General features: G+C 40.9%; 1 protein-coding gene across 2 annotated transcripts in view; it reads left to right on the top strand.

Annotated features, from left to right (window-relative positions):
• The window catches only part of tnfaip3 (tumor necrosis factor, alpha-induced protein 3), a 41,350-nt gene extending 19,809 nt beyond the window's left edge, over positions 1-21,541 (top strand). Inside the window, exons 3-9 of one of the 2 annotated variants that reach the window (XM_061911164.1) lie at positions 4,007-4,197; positions 4,279-4,420; positions 4,530-4,700; positions 4,774-4,954; positions 6,121-7,103; positions 7,201-7,406; positions 20,535-21,541. In XM_061911164.1, the coding sequence (XP_061767148.1) occupies positions 4,007-4,197; positions 4,279-4,420; positions 4,530-4,700; positions 4,774-4,954; positions 6,121-7,103; positions 7,201-7,406; positions 20,535-20,648 (1,988 nt within the window). In that variant the 3' untranslated portion in view covers positions 20,649-21,541. Of the gene's footprint in view, positions 1-4,006; positions 4,198-4,278; positions 4,421-4,529; positions 4,701-4,773; positions 4,955-6,120; positions 7,104-7,200; positions 7,407-9,766; positions 15,665-20,534 lie in introns of those variants that run through there. The other variant, XM_061911163.1, reaches the window with a different exon arrangement.
• Positions 21,542-22,204: the final 663 nt, after the last annotated feature.

Genomic DNA, 22,204 nt, shown 5'->3' with positions numbered 1-22,204 from the left:
TTTCACCACACATAGTGTGTGTGTGTGTGATTATCAGTGGTACTTTACCAAACTTTAACTTTACTTAAATAACTAACACGTGTAAGGCGAAAAGAGCAAAATGATGATGAAGTGAACATGAGTTTGTATATTCACAGTGACAGATTAGTTTCTGGGTTATTTCACAGCAACAGGTCTGGCACTGTTTAGTGTTCGTCAGAAAGCCTGGGAAAACAAATTTTGAATTATAATGTGTTCTCAGGATGTAAAACCCTGCCCCCATGAATTGATGCATTCTTACAAATGCCTGTTTTTTGAACACAATGTAATGCCCTTTGAAGTAGCTAAGCATATTTTAAATTCAGTTGTACACATCAATACACAGTTACAGGCATCCAGTGTACAGTGTTGTTCTTGTACAGTTATACAACGTCATGTCTTGTCAAAGCATTTTCCTGCTGGAGAAACGAAGAAATAGAGTAAACTTTTCCCACTTTGAATAGCGCCATCTACCACTTTCAATTTAAAGCAGAGAAAAGGCATCCGCTAAAATGCCGGAGTATTAATGCGAAAAGCTGTTAAGTGAAGACAGTAGCTTTAAATTTCTACCCATTACAAATATTCAAATAGTACCAGAATATACATTTTAGATATATCATATTCGATTTTTTATGATACATTAAATAATTTAGTCAAAAATGTGTTTGTTGTTCTATTGCTTGCTTTACAAACAAACCTGCCATTGAAAACAAGGAAAGTCATAAATATAAATCTTATATTATATATACTATTATATATATAGTATTTATTAAGGTGTGTGTGTGTGTGTGTGTGATGGATATGTGTGTATTTTGGGTATATGCATGTGTGTATGTATGTGATTATGTGTGTATATGTATGTATTGTATGTATGTGTATATATATATATATATATATATATATATATAAATTGTATGTGTGTGTGTGTGTGTGTGTGTGTGTGTGTGTGTGTGTGTGTGTGTGTGTGTGTGTGTGTGTGTGTGTGTGTGTGTGTGTGTGTGTGTGAATTTAAATGTTTTATATATAGATAATATATAGCATCTATGCAGCAACCACTGAATTGAATTATATTATATATATTATTGTATTATATATTGTATATATATATTGTATATGTATAGGGGTGGGACCTAATAAGTTTACTTCTTCCCACTCCCTTTTGAGCCAATCTTGACATCTACAAAAGATGAGTCACATGTAATGTTTTCAATGTAGGTGTAAAAATAATGTATTTATATATTTCTTTTGTATTTTATTTCATTCTCTTGTTTTAAGCTAAAAGTGAGGCAATAACTTTTCAAATAAGATTTTTTTTGGTTTTCCCCACATAGAAAATCTTGTTTAAAGATTCTGCAACAATCCGACGATGCTTAATTTAAGAATTGCAAGTTGAATAATGCTTTTTTTCAGAATAAAATACTTGTTTCTATATTAAAGTCCTACTAATTTCTATATATCTAAATTTTAATTTAAGATGTCTTATGAAGTAAAATGAACTAGCTGAATGGACAGATTTCACTAGTTTTTTGGGGTGTTTTTTGGGTCTAAATTCTGGTTTTTCATATCTTTGATTTTGTCAGCTCTTTTTTACAGTGTACCAAGTTAGTAGTATGTGTGTCACTAATGCCAGTTGCGTAGGGAAGTTTGTTCATGTCAAGACAGATTTAATTTTACCTTGAATTTAGTGTATTCGCTTTTCGTTTACTTTTTCCCAAGTGTTATCAGATGAGAATGTAAGGGTGCTCTGCCTTGTTGCCTGTTAAAACCTCCTGACCTTTCCCTGTAATAATGCTGTCATGTCCGCAAGCACCTTTAGCACGTCAGGTGATCTTCCTCAACAGTGGCTTGTGACTCATTTAGGGGAAAGTTTAGTGGACTAGCCTTCATCTGTCATACATCCCCCAGAGCTGTGTGCAATGGGAGAGGTTCTGATATTGCCGCTGCAGCCACACCCGATCTGAAGGTTTTCCAACTTTTGCTGCTACTGTATAGACGGTATGAAGGAACTTTTTAAAGGTTTTGTAACCGTCACTTTTTAATACCGGGTTATAACTTAAAGCCGGTAACCAACCCATGTCTACCGCAGACATGTTGCCTCCAGTCCAGTCAAGCACGTGTTTACTGCCTCATCCGGCTTCGGCAGTCTTGTTTCGGTAATAAGTCTTTTACGGTGACCGAAAATTCGGTTCACTGTTACTTGAAATCTTTGATTCTTCATTCTAGCATTTTAACATTTAGGACAATTATATGCTCGAAACTTTATACAAACCATTTGGTAAAGGTCATTTTCAAGGCTTGCCTGGATGAGTTTGGCGTGGATGAAGTAAAACTCCTTGTTTTTTTCGGTTTTCCCTTATGATTTTGTCCATTTAGCTGCACCCAGGTCAGTTTCTATATGACAAACCATATAAGACACATTGAAGTGTAAGCATATATTTTTGCACATTTTTTTAGTGCATACTTGATTGTGCAATGACAGCAGTCGTTAAAGATTAAGAACATTCCACCCCGGTCCACAGGCCACGCCCCCTTTGGAAAGTCCAGGACCAGCTGAGTGTAGTGTCGATGATCTTGGATCACAGATTTCAGGAACGCATATACAAAGAGCAGATGTTAGTGCAGGGAAATTCCTGTGTTTAGTGTGGCAACAAGGTTGTGCAGAGCGCAAGCAGGGCCTGCTTCTTGCCTTTCACAACAAGAGAAAGACCCGGCGGCCATTTGAGGCTCTGTGAAATTCCGCTTTGGGTTTTGTTAAGATTTAGTGATGCTTTTTTACCTTAAACTGCCTCGCAATTAAGGTTTACGACATGCTACGACTATTTATCTTGGGGTTATTATCGGATAAGGCAGCCTGTGGTGTTAGCAAATTCAGACATGTGAACACAATCTCGCCCTCAGCGTGGAAATCCCCATTCTCCTGTTCCGCATGTGTGTTTGCAATATACTGTAATTATTTGTACACTGGTTCTCTAGCTGTTAATGTGTGTTATGCATACATGGATCTCTTTGAAAAACTTTTTGTCTCACCTGTCATAAGCTTTCTACACACTTTTTTGAACTTCCAATAGAGTGAGTCCATTTAAATTACATGAAGTAATACGTCAAAAATAATATAAGATTAAAGTTGCAATTTACAATCAAAAGAATAAAGCCCAAGTCATAAAAAAATATTTATTTACAGGAAAATTGTTTTATGAGAAGTGTGTTATTTGTACAATAACATTTTATGGGGGAAAAGTAAAAATGTACAAGAAAAAAATTACAAGAATAATGTTGGCATTTAAATATGATAAAGTGGAAAAGTACCAAAAAAAAGACAAATTTTTTCTATATAATTTCAATTTATGAGGAAAAAATCACTTACCAGAAATAATTAAAATATATAAAAATATTACTAAATGATAAATATTACGAGCATTGTTTTGTTGAGGTTTTGAGTAGAAGAAAAACGCTTAATATAGAAATCAAGTTTTTTTTTTTAAAAAGGATCACAGGTTTACATGATTTGAGTCCTAATATTACAAGAATAAATCACCTATTACAAGGGTAAAATATTACATTACAAAATAATATAGAGGGGGAAAAACCTACCTCCTAAAATGTTCTGTTTTTGGATCAAAATTACAAATTAATTGTGATATTCAGAGATTTTCTTCAGAATATTATCACTTTGTTCCCACAAAAAGTAATTTTTTTCCTTTGTAATTTACAATTTTTGTCAGTTACAGAACTCAGGAAAAGACATGGAGAAGGGGTACGATTAAATATAAGCTTTGCTTCTTTCTACTCCTTTTTAAACATGCTAGTTTGTGTAAATATAACTACATGAGGGTTCCATAATGTACCTTGTTCAGCAAGTACATCATAATTATCAACATTTAAACAGGGCCATTCTGGAAAGCAAAATTATTTATTACTGAAATTATCTCCATTTTTAGTTGTCCATGGCAGTATAAAATAATGCTTGTGTTTCTGTGTGTTTTTGAAGGAGATGGCAACTGTTTGCTCCACGCTGCTTCCCAGTACATGCTGGGGGTCCAGGACACGGATCTAGTCCTCCGTAAAGCCCTGCACGGCGTTTTGAAAGACACAGACACTGGAGTTTTTCGGGCCCGCTTTCAGGCAGAGCTTTTGCAGTCCCAAGAGTTCACCCAGACAGGTCTCCGATACACTACCACGGTAATAACACCCACTGGGCATTGTATTCATAACTGAGATAGGTCTAGAATTCTGCTAAAAAAAGTGCTCATGATATTTCAGAACTGGGAAGACGAGTGGGACAAGGTAGTAAAGATGGCATCTCCAGTTTCCAGTAGCAATGGCCTCCAATTTGACTCACTGGAAGACATTCACATCTTTGTCCTCTCCAACATCCTGCGCAGACCCATCATCGTCATTGCGGGTACAACATGCTCGACATCGGAAATGTTGCTCTTTATGAGCAACATTTGAAATGTTGAAATTAAATGTTGCTCTTTATGTATTATCATTCTGCCTCTGCATAACAACAGACCAGGTGCTGAGGAGCATGAAGTCAGGTTCCTCTATCTCCCCACTCAATGTGGGCGGGATCTATCTGCCGCTGCACTGGCCGCCAGCTGAATGCTACAAATACCCAATAGTGCTGGGCTACGACTCGCAGCACTTTGCGCCTCTCATCACCATTAAAGACAGCGGCCCTGGTAGGAAAACCTGCACAGGGATTGTTCGCTTTGGAGTAGCGCTTGTGTTTATTCACAGTTTTTCACTGCTCAGAGATCCGAGCCGTGCCACTGATCAACCCTGGACGGGGAGGATTTGAAGAGCTTAAGGTGCACTTCTTGATGGAGAAGGAACAGCAGCAGAAAGAGAGGCTGCTCAAAGATTACCTGTTGCTGATGGAGATCCCCGTCATCGGTTTGGGATATGACGCCACGCGGATCATCAACGCTGCTCGGTACTTTATTTTGCATGTCGGACTTGGAACATTCAGCTTATTGAATATAGGCGGTCAGAAACAATGTAACGTATTTCCCATGACTATAGAGCGCACCAGCATATAAGCCGCACCCACCAGATTTTGGAAGAAGAAAAAAATATTTCTCCATATATTAGCCGCACCGAACTATAAGCCGCAGATATATACGTTATGAAATTAATTTATTACACGGAAAGATTTTGCAAATGTTTATTTATATACCTTGTTTCCAAACGGTGCCTGTAAAACGGCTGTTCCAACCCAACAGAAGTCATCGTCATGGACTCAATAGTTGCGGAAGCTAGCTCTCCAATCAGCTAAACAGACATAATAACACGGCGACATTTTGGTGAATTTACTGAGGAATTTGTGAAACTGAAAGCATACAAAAATAATGCCATTATTTATTAATAACACAAACACTCGTGGATGTTTGCATTTTTTGCTAACGCAAACGATGCTAGCGTCACTACATTACGAGAGTATGTAGATATATGGTAAATGGTAAATGGGCTGTACTTGTAAAGCGCTTTTCTACCCCTTTTTAAGGAGCCCAAGCGCTTTGACAATATTTCCACATTCGCCCATTCACACACTCATTCACACACTGACAGTGGGAGCTGCCATGCAAGGCGCTCACCAGGACCCATCAGGAGCAAGGGTGAAGTGTCTTGCCTAAGGACACAACAGACGTGACTAGGATGGTAGAAGGTGGAGATTGAACCAGTAACCCTCAGATTGCTGGCACAGCCACTCTACCAACTTTGCCAAGCCGTCCCCATATTCATATGCATGAAAACACTCCTACGGAGATCACACATGGGACGCGTTAGTAAATATTAATTTTTTAGTTAAATCCTGAAACTTACAAATGTTGCTTGGTGTGGTGAATGAAGAATCCTTTCAAGCAGGAACGCTATGTATGGTTTTACTTTCAAGTGCAAGTACATTTCAACTTGGCAGCACCTGCCGTGAGCAAACTCGTCCTAAAAATGTTGACCTAGCACAAATAAGAACACCATTTTAGTCCTACGATTGGGTTTAATGGATTGGACGCAAAACATTATGGCAATTAGAAAGAAATCCATAAATTAGCTGCACCTTTTTATAAGTCGCATTGACCTGACATATGTCTTTGTCCAAAGGCTGGATGAGGGAAACCTCCCTGAGGATATGAACCTGATGGAGGACTACCTGCAGCTGGTCAACCACGAGTATAAGCGCTGGCAAGAGGACAAAGAGCAAGCATGGGCTGCTCAGCCGCAGCGCCCGCCGCCCTTTTCAGTTTCACAGCTCTCGCTCATCGAAATCCGCTGCGCCACGCCGAGGTGCACTTTCTACGTTTCGGTGGACACGCAGCCTCACTGCCACGAGTGTTTTGAGAAGCGGCAGGCCACCACGGTCGGCGGAGGAGCCAGGATAGAAGGCCTGGTACAGACCAAGGCAGCTGGCGTCCAGGGCGGGCTGGACAACGAGGGGAGCTCCAGAGGAGGCCGAAGCGGCAGCCCCCCATCCTCCTCATCGAGTCGGGTGGTATTGTCGAGCCCGCGCTCTGCGCCACCCCCCACAGCTCCCAGTCTCAGCTTGTACAGCGAAACCCACGCCATGAAGTGCAAGACACCCGGGTGCCTTTTCACCCTAAGCGTGGAGCACGACGGACTTTGCGAGCGCTGCTTCAATTCTAGGCAGAACCAAGGACCTCCTGCAGCCGGAACAGCTTCCACGGGACTCCCGGGCCCCGAAGCAAGGGCCGTAGCGCCTCATGCGGCGCAAGGACCCGGTTGGAGCCAGTGGGGGGGCCGCGAGACCGAGACGGAGCGCTGCAGCATGTGCAGGCAGGAAGCTTTTAGGATATTCAATGGGCTCTGTCCGCCCTGCATGCAGAAACAGCAGGGTCCAGACAGGTGCGAAGCACCGCAAAACAAGCCAAGGACTGAGGCCTCGTCTTCAGCTTGGACTCAAGCAAGGGACCTTGAGCGGCCTTGCCTCAACTTAACCCCAGGGCACACCTCCGCCTGGCAGGCCCCTTTGGCCCGGCCCTGTAAAAGATCGGGCTGCCAGTTCTTTGGGACGCCGGAGAAGTTTGGTTTCTGCACTATTTGCTACGTAGACTATCAGACCAACCACCGTAAGTTTTTTATTTTTATTTTTAAAGCTATCTTTTTGCCATCTGTCACGTATCGTCACGCGCCTCACTCAAGGCCACGCTTTGTGATTTGTCCCAGACATGACACCTCCCCCGGCCCCGGCCCAGAGTCGGCACGGTTTGGAGGCCAGCTTCCAGAATGCGACGCGCTGTCGTGGACCGGGCTGCGGGGCGATCGGCAAGGCCATGCTGGAGGGTTACTGCGACAAGTGCTACGTCAAGGAGCAGAGTGCACGGCTCAACCAAGTGGGGAACCACACACCGCACTCCCCTCCTCCCGTCATGGTACGTTTTATAATAATCATTGTGTGTGTGTTTTTGTTTTGCGATTTTTATTGGCCTGGATTTGCTGCATCAGCTGCGTAAATAGTGTGGGAACACCGGGAGTTGCTAATCAATTCACCAAGAACAACACAGCAAAGGACAACGAGGGTAGTGATGCTCCTACAAAGTAAAATACAGCTTGCTGTTGTCGATATTAGGGATGTGACAATTTAAAAAATATCAACTCTCATTATTATTGTGGTATTATTAAATGTGCTCAAAAAGTACATATATACACAATGAAATATATTGACCAGGTTATTTTTTTAATTACTAAAATAAGTAGAAACCGTTAAAAAGGCCAATATTTTTTGTTTGTTATGTTTACTGATAATGATTTAGTCTTAGTATTGTATATGTTTAATGGCTAAGGTTTAATTGTTTTAAATAATGGTTTGTACTGTAACCTGTTAAAATATATTTGAATGAAATGTGCATACCAAATAAAATATATTATTATTTATTATTTCTGGCGGGTATTGTGGCTTCTTACTCTGTTCAGCGATCTTTGAATTCATCGTAGAAACACCGTTGTCTTATATTCCTTTGAGTATCGAAAATTCACTCTGTGCTAAGAGAGCACAGCTTGTAAGTTCAATGTGCACAGTTGAATATCTTAATTGCTCAGACAGCAATGTATTTTTTGAGTAAAGATTGGGATATGTTTCTTAATGGAGAATTTTATCAATGTTTTTTATTGATAAAAATTTGTTTAGTTAGTTTATCAAAGTGCGGCTATAAACGGTTTTTCAATCATGTTCATTTCAAACGGTAATACTAATTGTCAGGAGTTTTACCACGATTATCATCAATACTGTTTATTGTTACATCCCTAACCAATACCGATATTTTCGCAAAGTACCGGTTTAGCAGATAAATAATACACTACCAATCAAACACCACATTTGATTTGTTATAATTGTAATGTTGACAAGGTTGCTACATTACTGTAAATCAGGGGGATACTAATATTTCCCACCGAGGGCCGCATAGATTGAAATGGATTAGGGGTTCCTAACCTCAGAGTCCAAGTTTTCTAACACAGACTGGTCCGGGACCCACTCAATTATTAAAACTGAATTAGTAATCCTACTCTTGATTTTAATCATCTTCAATAATTATATCTAACCTACTTAGAGTTTACAACGTTGTAAAATTATATGAAGCCATGTGTTAATCACAAAGAGAATTTATTTAAGGCATAAACCTTGGAGTTCGGTCAGGCTAATTAGAAAAAATAAGTACTGACCAAATAATATGCATAAGAACTGACAAAAAAAGTACATACGATTATCCATCCATTTTCTACCGCTTATTCCGGTTGATTGGCAACACTAAATTGGCCCTAGTGTGTGAATGTGAGTGTGAATGTTGTCTGTCTATCTGTGTTGGCCCTGCGATGAGGTAGCGACTTGTCCAGGGTGTACCCCGCCTTCCGCCCGATTGGAGCTGAAAAAGGCGCCAACATACGATTATGTTGTGCTAAATTAATAATGAATATGTTCCTTAAATAAACGGTCAGTAACATTTAAGTGCAAATAGAAATATTTGCACTTAACATGTTAGTCCTAATTTGTACACTTAAGACACTTCTCAATTACTTTAGCGCCAGACCTCTGCTGTTTGTTGGACATATTCATTACTTCCACTAGTGGTGAAAAAGTGTATAACAACTTTGACCACTTTCCAATTCGATTAGAATCTTGGGCGTAACGATTTGATTCGGAATCGATTCTCGATTCAAAATCAATACTTTTTAAATAACATTGGGTGCCATTTCTATGATTGACTAAGTTCCTCCATAAAATATATGAACAGCTGTGATATATTTCTATATTACATAAAAAAAACTCGTATTGATTGATAAAGCTCTACTCAAACATTTAATAATGTCAAATACAAATAAGGCAATAAGAGAAGTATCCTGCACTTCTCTTTTCTTAAGTAAATCTGTACAGCAGATGTGGGGATCAGATAGGATTTTCCTGAGTGCCTGGACAGAATACATTTTATGTAAAAAGGTTTTTGTTATTTTTCTTTACATTGATTTTTTAAAGATTTGATTAAGAATCATTACAAATAAGAATCTCGATTCATTGGAAAATCAATTTTTCTGACCCCTCTAGTCCAAATGTATTTGTGGCGGGCTGTCTCAAATAAATAGGTAAATGTGAAACACTGCCTTAATATCGGTATTGTTAATATTCAGGTATTGATTCACTCATCACAAAAAAATGGAGCACATGTGCTGCTTAACTTTGCTGTTGTTCATTGAAGAAGTCCTCACTTAACTTATCTTTACATTCCTCTTTCCCTAAAAGCGTGACCGAGCGACCAAACCCCGATCCACGCAGCAATTCCAGACCCAGACCCAGACCCAAATCCAGACCCAGACCCAAACACAGACCCAGACCCAGTGCCGGCGGAGCGGCTGCAGCAACGTGTCCCCGGGCTGCACGGACCTCTGCCCCGAGTGCCACACGCGGGGCCAGGGCCGGGAAGCGGGCAGGCGGGCGCAGGCGCCCAAGGAGAAGTCCAAGCAGCGTTGCCGGACGCAGGGCTGCGACCACTACGCCAACCAAGAGAAACAGGGCTACTGCAACGAGTGCGACCACTTCAAACAGATTTACCGCGGCTAATCGCGCGGCGCGAAACTGACATTCGCGGACATGGTAGCACGCCCTGCTGCCGGGCTCACCATGCCAGTCAATGCATCTCTGATACTAACTAACCAACTTACTAACTAGCTAGTGACTAACTAGTAACCTTATGGCCTGAAAATCACTCCCCTGTCCCCCATGTAGAATGTGAAGCAAGAGTGTGTGCACGTGGGGGAAGTGAATGTGAGTGCGCGTGTGTGTTTGCAGTAGACATGGCCTCCAGAATACCTCTTTGTGCAATTACTATCATCCGGCGAGCGGCGTGCACTTGACACGGCGAGAGGTTTGGGCGACGTGTCAGCGGAGCGAGCGACTTGTGTACAAAATGTATTTAAAGGTACGCGCTGACTCGCGCCGGACACAACGATTGTACGTCGACGTAACGAGAAGTATCGGACTTTTTGCTTTCTAAACCACAGCCAAGGATCGTCTGTCTGTCCTCCGTCTGTTTCTACCTGTCCATGCCTGTCTGTTTTGCATTTGTTCTTGGGAACGCCCTGCAACAAATCTGTGCAAGTTAAAAGCCCCCCTCCTACCCCAAAAACTGATTGGTGACGATTATTAGTTTGCATGCACCCCTCGCTCTCCGAGTCCTTCTTGTCCTTGCAAAATAACTTTGCCAAAAAGCTCTTACAATCAGTATCGCGTGATGACAGAACTACCTTCCATTAGTCAGTGTTTCTTTCAAAAGGACTCCCTATTTTTTCCTGTTTATATTGAATTCACATTGCCTTTGTCCAAACGTACATGGGATATATTAAGGGTCTACAGAAGTGCACTTTTTTGGAAAACTTTGACCAGGGTAGAGACTCGCCGAACCTCAGCATGTGCAGTTTGGCTCGTCTCCTTTGTATGATGTCACAACGTGCGCCGTTCCGGTTTTGTATTGATCTACTTTCCCCACTATGATGAAGAGGGGAGTCGTTCTATTAGACGAAATGCACTTGGTGAGGAAGGGTATGGGGGCAGGGGGTTTGGGGTAATATACAAAAACAAAACATTGGTACCTCTGTTTTCGTTATACCGTTTCAAAGGGTCTGTTGAAAACCAAAACAATTTAAATCCAATTAATCCATTCCAGACCCCCAAAAATGTTAACACAAAACACTTTTAATGGCAAATAATTATAGTTTACATGCATACACTTATTTTTCTATCAATTAAATTTTTGTCACTGCATGTTTTTAGAGACATTGATGGAATTACCAATCTATTATAAGCAATACCAAAAGAGGATGTGAGGCTTTCAAAGTCCAAGGTTTCAAAACCGTCCCCATATAGTCATGCATAACCAGTAACACCAACTCTTTTTGTGACAGTCCAAATTAGGGCTGTGAATCTTTGGGCACCACACGATTTGATTTGATTGTTGGGGTAACGATTCGATTCAGAATCGAATCTCGATTCAAAATCAATAGTTTTTACATTGGGTGCTAGTTCTATGATTAACTATATTCCTCCATAAAATGGACAAACCGCTCTGATAAATTTCTATATTATTTAAAAAAATATGTTGTTTAAAAAAATTATATCCAAACATTTAATAATGTCTTTTACTGATAAGACAGTATATCTTGTCTTTTTTTTTTAGTTTGTAACAGAAAATATTCGAAGCTTATCAATTTGCCTGAAAAAAAATTTAATCCTTGTTTAAATTAGAACATTTTTTTGAACGACTTGAAACATTTTATTCTGAAAAATATAAACTAAAAGAATAATGAGATTATAAAATTATGGTATATAAAAATGTATAATAAATTCTAATGGATCAGCGCAATATATAAACAATTTGGACCTACAAAAGATAAATAAAAAAATTTGTGCTGATTATATATATATATATATATATATATACATACACATATTTTTTGAAGCAAAATAAGGAAGTCAGGATTAAAGGATGTGTTTTGAAGCGTGATACTGATAAAGCATGTCATACTATTTACGAAGGACTGGATTCAACTTATTGGACTAATCCTCATTTGCCTCCGTGGTGGGTTATTTTGCAGGCGTACTCCCTAACAGGAAACCACAGAGTCGCCATTTGTTAAGTCATACTAAAACCAAATCATTCTAAAAAGGGGGGTTGTGAAAACCGAGGTACCACTGAACATGTATGTTTGGACTTAGCCTAGACGTGTTTCAACAGTGCAAGACAGACAGGGCAGGCCCCTGCTGCTTTTGGTGCTACATGCACAGAGAGCCTCTCCAACGTAGCCAACATGCTGGCAGTCACACACACAACAACATACTCACACACACACATAGTGGAGACCGCATTAAGCTTACAGCATTTCTTTTTTCCTAGCCAGCTTTCCTTGCTTTTTAACAAATCAGTTGCCTTGGATGTTTCTTTTCCTCTTAATGGACCACTTCAGCACCTAGACGCTCCCACACAAAAAGTGGTTCCAGTCTTGCCCGCAGACTGGGATGTGATCCACCTTACTACCAATTGCACACACAGCACATGGAAGGAAATCCAGCGCCGGGGTTTGTTGTCAAGGCCGTGTCCCAGCCGGAGGTGGGCTTCTTCAGCGGCCGGGCCACGGCAACAACTTTTCCCACGAGCAGGCGACCTTTTGATGGCCTGCTCTGGCACATGTCATCACTCTGAATGTGTTTGTGCTGCTGCTGCAACAGCACTGTATTGTATCGGGGCTGATCCTCTATACGTTTTGCCTTTAAGACGGACCATAGGGACATGATTGCTCGATCACTGCTCCCGCTTCTTCTTATTATTATTAGTACTCTTCTTCTACAATGCATTTGTGAATATGGATCTCGGTCCGTGTTGTAGGACCTTTCCGACCTGATGCCTCATCTTTAAACACACACACACACGCGTGCGCGTCTCAAATGGAACATTCCTGTTTTATTTTTTTACTAGGGTTTCCAGATGTATTTTAATAGCTTTCTCTTTTTTTGTTTTTTGCCAAAATAATGTACATGTGCCATCAAAACGCCAAACAGTTGTTGTTATACCTCTTTTAAAAAATGGCCGCCAGCGTGCCGCAGAAAGACATCGCACCGCTTTTTATGATGATTACGGTAGAGCCTCTGAAGTCGAGCGCCCTAATTGGAGTTAAACAACAACAACAGACTCAGTAAATCTGGTTAGTAGGGCTTTGAATCTTTAGGCACCCAAGAATTAATTCCGATTCCTGGGGCGATGATTCCAATCAACACGATTCCCAATTGAAACCGATTCTCACAATGTATTATTTTGTATAATAATTATAATGAAACTTTTAAAAATAGGTTACAGCTTAGAAAAGCTCCTTTTGGTTGCATGGAGATGCCTAAAAACATATTTTTGATATTTCTTTATATATTGGCATAAGTATATGTGTATATATTTAAAATTTGTGTATGTATATGCATATGTGTGTGTATATATGCGTATATGTACATGGACGCATATATGTACTTATGCGTATATATAAATATATACATATGTGTATTTATGTATGCATATATGTGTATAAATGTATGTGTATATGTAAATGTATGCATATGTGTATATATGTGTGTATAAATGTATGTTTATGTACATATGTACATGTGTATAAATGTATGCGTATATGTACATATGTGTATATATGTATGCATATATGTACATATGTGTATGTGTATATGTACATATGTGTATATATTTGTATGCATATATGTACATATATGTACATGTGTACGTGTATATACGTACATATGTGTATATATGTATGCGAACATGTGTATGAATGTATGCGTATATGTACGTGTATGGGTATATGTACATATGTGTATATATGTAAGCGTATATGTACATATGTGTATATATGTAAGCGTATATGTACATATGTGTACATATGTATGCGTATATGTACATATGTGTATATATTTATGCGTATATGAACATGTGTGTATATATGTATGCGTATATGTACATATGTGTATATAAGTGTGCGTATATGTATGTGTATATATACACGTATGTACATATACGCATACATATATACACATATGTACATACGTGTATATATGTATGCGTATATGTACTTACGTGTGTATATATATTTATATATATATACATATATATGTGTATATGTATGTATATATGCCTGTATGTATGTGTATACCTATGTTTGTATACATATGTGTATGGATATATGTATGTGTATATTTTTATTTTAAATCAAAACTTGAAATTTTTCTGTGCAACCCTGGTGGTGAGCGCCTTAACCCTCTTAAGTGCGTTTGTATGATGCCACTAAAAGACTACAAGAGCAAAAGTGTGATGGAACCATAGAACCTGAAAATTTAGTTTATTATGACCTAGAAATTAGTCAAGGCTGCTGGTAATAATATGAGCAATGCCATCAATTAAGTCCCACGCCATTTTTTTTTTAATTCCAAGTGGGTGCTAACGTGATTGCCATGTAGCTGAAAGCATAACGGCTAATAATGACAAAGATCAGTGATAGATTGTTTGAATGGAGCTGAGTTCCGTTTACTGTAAATGCTCTAATTAATAGCCCGGGTGTTTATTTACCTAAACCTCAACCAGGATGGGGCATTAATTAGAAGCTGTCAATGATTGGCGAGGGATATGGTAACTTATTATTTTGAATAAGTAAAAAAAAAATCATACTTTGATAATGATTTGGAGTGTGAGAAAGTAGAAAGAAAGACATATAGCTGTGTTTGACACCCTGTCCTTTATGAACAAGTGTCTTGTTGCACGGAACACAGGTCAGCATTAATGTTGAGGTCATTGTAAAAAATACGGCAATTGTGAGTAGCAACATTTTAACATAGCAACTGTGATATTCATTTGGAATAAAATACACCAAAAGGGTGCCTACAGCCACAGCCATGTTTTTCAGCCCAGCACAAATTCAAGTCCCCAAAGTTAATTAGCTTTTGTAGACCACATTCCCGGCTAATATAGTCAATTTTTGTTCTTGTACAGTGGGAAAAAAGCTTAATGATGGCGGGAGCTTGACCCAGGAACGGACTGATTCACTCCACGTTTTCAACGTGTCACGGTGTTCAACTTGTGAGGCTCCGCTGTACCCCCCAAGTGGCGCCCACTTTGCCACGCAAAGAGCCGCTTCACGAGCCACTGTCATGGCCGGTTCCAACTAAGCCGTCCGAGCCGATGTCTGTCTGTGGCCGCAGGTCGCCTCTGCCTTCACGCGTGAACACTTCGAGATCTCCCGTGTCCTTTAATCGCCTCCAAGCCGACAGAAGATAACACAAAAATAGCAGCTCCACTCATCCAGACTCTGCGTGTGACGGCGGAGCTGCGTGGGCGTGAACGGAACGGTACTCCCACTCACTTAGGGACATTCCAAGAGTGGGATGAGAGGCAGAAAAAGAAGAAGAAGGTGTAACAAAACATGCAAACCTGTTTTTCCTGTGTGATCTTTCAGCAATGGAGTGTATGGAGAGAGGGGGAAAAAACTAAAGCCTGGTTTTATTTGTTAAGTATTTATTCATATCAAAATATGTGTATTGTGTGATTCAATAATTATTTATATGTTGTCCTGAAATGAATTATTTTTTATTAAGAAATCTGAATTCTGTCTACTGTTTTTTTGTGTGTGTGTTGTTGCACTCATCTTGCGTCATGCTTTAAATAAATAATAGCACTTAATAATACAGTACGGGCTTCACGGTGGTAAGGGGTTAGTGTGTCTGCCTCACAATACGAAGCCCCCGAGTAGTCCTGGGTTCAATCCCGGGCTCGGGATCTTTCTGTGTGGAGTTTGCATGTCCTCCCCGTGAATGCGTGGGTTCCCTCCGGGTACTCTGGCTTCTTCCCCACTTCCAAAGACGTGCACCTGGGGATACGTTGATTGGCAACACTAAATTGGGCCTAGTGTGTGAATGTGACTGTAAATGTTGTCTATCTGTGTTGGCCCTGTGATGGGGTGGCAACTTGTCCAGGGTGTACCCCGCCTCCCGCCCGATTGTAGCTGAGATAGGCACAAGTGACCCCCGTGACCCCAAAGGGAATAAGTATAGAAAATGGATGAATGGATAATACAGTACATATTAAAGGAGGTACATTACCTCATGTAAAGCCTCCCCCACCCACCCTCAGAAACGATGCACTGCGGGGGAAGTGGCTCCTTGCAGTGGGAGGGGGCCTTTTAGAGCCAGAATGTGATTTTTTTATGTGTATAAATGAATTGTTATATTATAATTTGTATCTACATAAAATATAAGCTATTTTATATCTGTCATAATTGCAACATATTTGGTAACATTTCATTTTTTTACACTACTTTGTTTCTGATTGGCTGGAAAAAGTCACATGGGTTGATGCTGCCCAATAGTTCGCTACTCCTGTGTTAATGTAACAATAGTGTGTAACTGATCCAGTATGTTTTGTTTTTTTTTGAAATGTGAGTGAAAATTAGAAATATATTTAATATGCCCCAAGTGGAGGAGTTCAAGTACCTAGGAGTCTTGCTCACGGGTGAGGGAAGAGTGGATTGTGAGATTGACAGGTGGATCGGTGCGGCGTCTTCAATAATGCGGACGCTATATTGATCCTTTGTGGTGAAGTGGGAGCTGAGCCAGAAGGCAAGGGTCTCAATTTACAAATCGATCTATGTTCCCATCCTCACCTATGGTCATGAGCTTTGGGTTTTGACTGAAAGGACAAGATCACGGGTACAATCAGCCGAAATGAGCTTCCTCCGCCGGGTGGTGGGGCTCTCCCTTAGAGATAGGGTGAGAAGTAAAGCCGCTCAAAGTAAAGCCGCTGCTCCTCCACATTGAGAGGAGCCAGATGAGGTGGTTGGGTCATCTGGTCAGAATGCCACCTGAACGTCTCTCGAGGGAGGTGTTTGGAGCATGTCCGACCTGCAGAAGGCCACGGGGAAGACCCAGGACATGTTGGGAAGACTCTGTCTCCTGGCTGGCCTGGGAACGCCTCGGGATCCCCCGGGAGGAGCTGGACGAAGTGGCTGGGGAGAGGGAAGTCTGGGCTTCCCTGCTTAGGCTGCTGCCCCCGCGACCCGACTTTGAATAAGCGGAACAAAATGGATGTATGGGTTTCCTTTCACTTTATAGGGATGGAGCAGCGATCCAGAGCACCGAAAAAGCCCTACTGAAATGGCTGTTTACGAAGGCCCTCTTAAAATTGCTTTGCTTATCATTATCCTCCCACTTTGATCACATGAGTACATTCATGACAACTTTGGGGACCATCCATTCATCCATCCATTTTCTTCCGCAAATCCGTGGTCGGGTCGCAGGGGCAGAGGCCTAAGGTGAGAAACGCAGACTTCGTTCTCCCCAGCCATTTCGTCTAGCTCTTCCCGGGGAATCTGAAGGCGTTCCCAGGCCAGCCAGGAGACATAGTCTTCCCAACGTATCCTGGGTCTTCCCCGTGGCCTCCTACCGGTCGTACGTACACTAAACACCTCAGGGAGGCGTCCGGGTGGCATTCTTTCGGTCATAACCCAAAGCTCATAACTATAGGTGCGGATGGGAACGTAGATCGACTAGAAAATTGAGAGCTTTGTCTTCCGGCTCAGCTCCTTCTTCACCACAACAGATCGATAGGGCGTCCGCATTATTGAAGACGCCGCACCAATCCGCCTGTCGACCTCACGATCCACTCTTCCCTCACTTGTGAACAAGACTCCGAGGTACTTGAACTCCTCCACATGGGGAAAGATCTCTTCCTCAACCCGGAGATGGCACTCCACCCTTTTCCGGGCGAGAACCATGGACTCAGACTTGGAGGTGCTTGGGGACCCAAACATGAAATTTTAAAATTTGACACCCTTAAAAATGTGAAAAAGTTGGGGACAGCGTGGCAAAGTTGGGAGAGTGGCCTTGCCAGCAATCTGAGGGTTACTGGTTCAATCCCCACCTTCTACCATCCTAATCACATCCGTTGTGTACTTGGGCAAGACACTTCACCCTTGCTCATGATGGGACCTGGTTAGCGCCTTGCATGGCAGCTCTCGCCATCAGTGTGTGAATGTGGAAATACTGTCAAAGTGCTTTGGGCTCCTTAAAAATGGGGTAGAAAAGCGCTATACAAGTACAACCATTTACCATTTTTATTTTATTTACGCCCTTCTGCCAAATTCACGTATCATCTCGAAGATCGATGGAGTCTTGACAAGAGAACATATTTGAAAATAAACAGGAAGTTGGCCATCTTGGTTTCCGTCAGCCAGTTTGGTGCTAAAAATCGGGGGTCGTATTTAAACTACCTCTTTCGAGGGACTTTAACCAAATGAGCCCCATTTAAATTGAAAGATACCAAGACAGATGGGCGATGATAAATTGCAAAGGAAACGTGCCAACGTCATAGGATGTGGGCATGGCAAGGCGCCGAACTTTGATTGGATGTTTCCCCACAAAACACGGGACGTTAATAACAATTTTAGATTTTGATCACAATTGGTACAAATGATGATGAAGACACCCTGAAGTGCTGGATTGGTTAGTAATTTTTGGGATATTGGCAAGAACTGGAACGCTCTGTCGTGTATGCCGATCCACAGCATTCCAAACATCCTCAATGGGTGACATGTCCGGTGAGATTGCTGGCCATGCAAAAAACTGGGATATTTTCAGCTCTCAGGAATTGTGTACAGATCCTTGCAACAGGGGGCCCTGCATTGTCATGCAGCAACATAAAGGGATGGTCTCGAGTGAATGGTACAATAATGGACCTCTGTGCATTCAAAATGCCATCAATAAAATGCAACTGCATTCTTTGTCCATAACATACGCCTGATCATACTACAACCCCACGCCCACCATGGGCCACTTGACTCTCCCACACGATGCCACACACGCTGTCTGCCGTCCGCCCTGAACAGTGAAAATTCATTTCCGTAGCGAACACCTCTCCATTGAACCAGATGCCGTCAAATGTGAGAATTTTCCCACTCAAGTTGGTAATAACGACGAACTGCAGTCGGGTCGAGTCCCCGATGAAGACAACAAACATGCAGATGAGCTTCCCTGAGCCGGTCTCTTACAGTTTGTGCAGAAATTATTTGGTTATGCAAACCGATTGTTGCAGCAGCTGTCCAGGTGGCTTATGGAGGGTCACCTGCTGGTTCTGGAGGCCCTGGGCTGGTGTAGTTACATGTGGTCTGCGGTTGTGATGCCAGTTGGATGTACTGCCGAATTCTCTGAAACGCCTTTGGAGACGGCTTATGGTAGAGAAATGAACATTCAATTCACGGACAAAAGCTCTGGTGGACATTCCTACAGTCAGCATGCCAACTGCACGCCTCCTTAAAACTTGCGACATCTGTGGCATTGTGCTGTGTAAAAAACTGCACATTTCAGAGTGGCCTTTTGTTGTGGTAAGTTTAAGGCACACCTACCATGAATTGATTTACGTGGACCCCGACTTAAACAAGTTGAAAAACTTATTCGGGTGTTCCCATTTAGTGGTCAATTGTATGAAATATGTACTGAACTGTGCAATCTACTAATTAAAGTTTCAATCAATCAATCACCTGTGCAATAATCATGCTGTTTAATCAGCATCTTGATATGCCAAATCTTGATGTGGGATGGATTTATCTTGGCAAAGAAAAAATACTCACTAATACATATTTAGACAGATTTGTGAATCATATTTGAGACGAATAGGTATTTTGTGTATATAGTAAAAGTTTTAGATCTTTGAGTTCATCTCATGGAAAATGGGAGCAAATACCAAAGTGCTGCATTTATATATTTTTTCAGTGCATTAAACAATTGCTTGCTTTAGTATTTACACACATTTTTTACAGTGTATAGTAATTTCGCAACTTTCTGGCTTTAAAAAACACAAAAATAAATCAAGTGAATACATTTGTAGTCAGTAACAGTTTAATTTTTAGATAAAGCAGAGTGAATTATTATGGAATCATTTAATTATGAGAAAATAATGATGGAATCATGAAAAACAAACAAATTAAAGAACACTACAAGAACACACTATCAGTACTTTGTTGCACCGCCTCTGGCTTTTATAACAGCTTGCAGTTCCTGAGGCATGGACTTAACGAGTGACAAACAGAACTCTCCGTCAACTCCAGCTCCGACTTTCTCTGATTGAAGTTGTCATATCAGGTTTGCATGTTTAGTCATGTAATGAGCCATTTTCTTCAATACGCACCACACATATTTCACATTGGATTGAGATCCGGACTTTTTCCAGGCCATGAAATTGATCTTATGTATCTTTCTTCAAGGAATTCTTGACTGTTTTTGCTCTATGGCAAGATGCATTATTTTCTTGAAAAATTATGTCATCACCCCCAAACATCCTTTCTATTTATGGAACAAGAAAAGTGTCCAGAATGTAAACTTTAGCATTTATTAAAGATGTAATGGCAGCCGTCTCCCCAGTGCCATAACCTGACATGCAGCCTCATATAATCAATGACTGTGGAAATGTACTTCTTTTCTTCAGGCAGTCGTCTTCATAAATCTCACTGGAACGACACCAAACAAAAGTTCCACCATCATCACCTTGTCCTTGTCCAATGCAGGTTTGCAATTCATAACTGAATATGAATTTCCATAGAACATGATTGCTTTTCCTTAGCTCATTGAAATGAAATGAATGAGATGTACCTGTATAGCGCTTTTCTACCTTCAAGGTACTCAAAGCGCTTTGACACTACTTCCACATTTACCCATTCACACACTGATGGAGGGAGCTGCCATGCAAGACGCTAACCAGCACCCATCAGGAGCAAGGGTGAAGTGTCTTGCTCAGGACTCAACGGACGTGACGAGGTTGGTACTAGGTGGGGATTGAACCAGGGACCCTCGGGTTGCGCACGGCCACTCTCCACTGCGCCACGCCGTCCCTAAAAACCTTGTTTTTATGTTCAAGTGTTAGTGACGACTTTGTTTAGCTTTTCTGTAATTAAACTGACTTCTCCTTCAACGTTTTTTCACACTTTGATCACTGACGGTGACTCCTGTCTCCGCCCGTTTGCCGTTTTTCTGGACGCCTTTGATATTTTCCTTGGTATACCACTTAGCTTTCCGTTCACAACCTTCCCACGATGTTTGTACTTGGCACAGATTTCAGACAGCTGACTGTGAACAATCAACATCCTTTGCAACATTGAATGTTGATTTGCCTTCTCGAAGAAGTTCGATAATCCTTTCCTTTGTTTCAATGGCCATCTCTCGTGTTGGAGCCATGATTCATGTCACTCCACCTGCTGCAAAAGCTCTCCAAAGTGTGAACACTCCTTTTCAACTGCAGACCAATAAATAGATTTGATCTAAGGCAGGTCCAGTTGATCTGCCCTCTCTTTTCTACTCTGCCTCCCTCTACTGCATGGAGAGGGTCCCCCACATCTGTGGTCCCCTCCAAGGTTTCTCATTGTATCCCATTGGGTTGAGTTTTTTCTTGCCCTGATGTGGGATCTAAGCCAAGGATGTCGTTGTGGCCTGTACAGCCCTTTGAGACGCTATATACGCCATATTGTATATGCACCTTAGGAGGAGCTGCTCCAATTTCGTTGTTCTTTGAACCTGTTCATTGCAATAATGACAATAAAACTCTATTCTATTCTATTCTATACAAATAAACTTTGATTGATTGATTGATTGAGGTTTTAGCTTTGGAAATGAAAATGTACAGGGTGATTCCATACTTTCCTTAGAATTTAGTTATTCTATATTATGTTTCACTCTGCAAGATCCAAAAATGAAAATGCTACTGATTACCAAAATGTATATTGTTTATTTATTTTAGCATTTCTTAAAGCCAGAAAGTTGTCATTTGAAATGACTACACTTTTCAAATGTTCTTTTAGTCAGACGGTATCTTTGGTATATAAGGGCCAACCCTTCTAAAGGAGACTGCGGATGACCGGCGAAACATGTTAGGTAAAAATCCCTTTTAATATACTGAAAATATTGTCTGACTACAAGAACATTTGAAAAGTGTATAAATAAGAACACATAATAAACATTTTTGAGCAATTTAAATGACCGTAGGTGTGTGTCATGTTTGTAAACTGCTTTTGTTCTTCAAAATTTAACAACTAAATGAAGATCCTCCAAGTCTGGTGGGTCCATCATTTTTTTTCAGGGGTTGAATAAAAAATGTATAGTCTT

This window comes from Nerophis ophidion, linkage group LG09 (assembly GCF_033978795.1).
Source record: "Nerophis ophidion isolate RoL-2023_Sa linkage group LG09, RoL_Noph_v1.0, whole genome shotgun sequence".
Taxonomy (NCBI): Eukaryota; Metazoa; Chordata; class Actinopteri; order Syngnathiformes; family Syngnathidae; genus Nerophis; species Nerophis ophidion.
The sequence above is the reverse complement of the archived record's forward strand: the minus strand, read 5'-3'. Positions and strand labels throughout refer to the sequence as shown.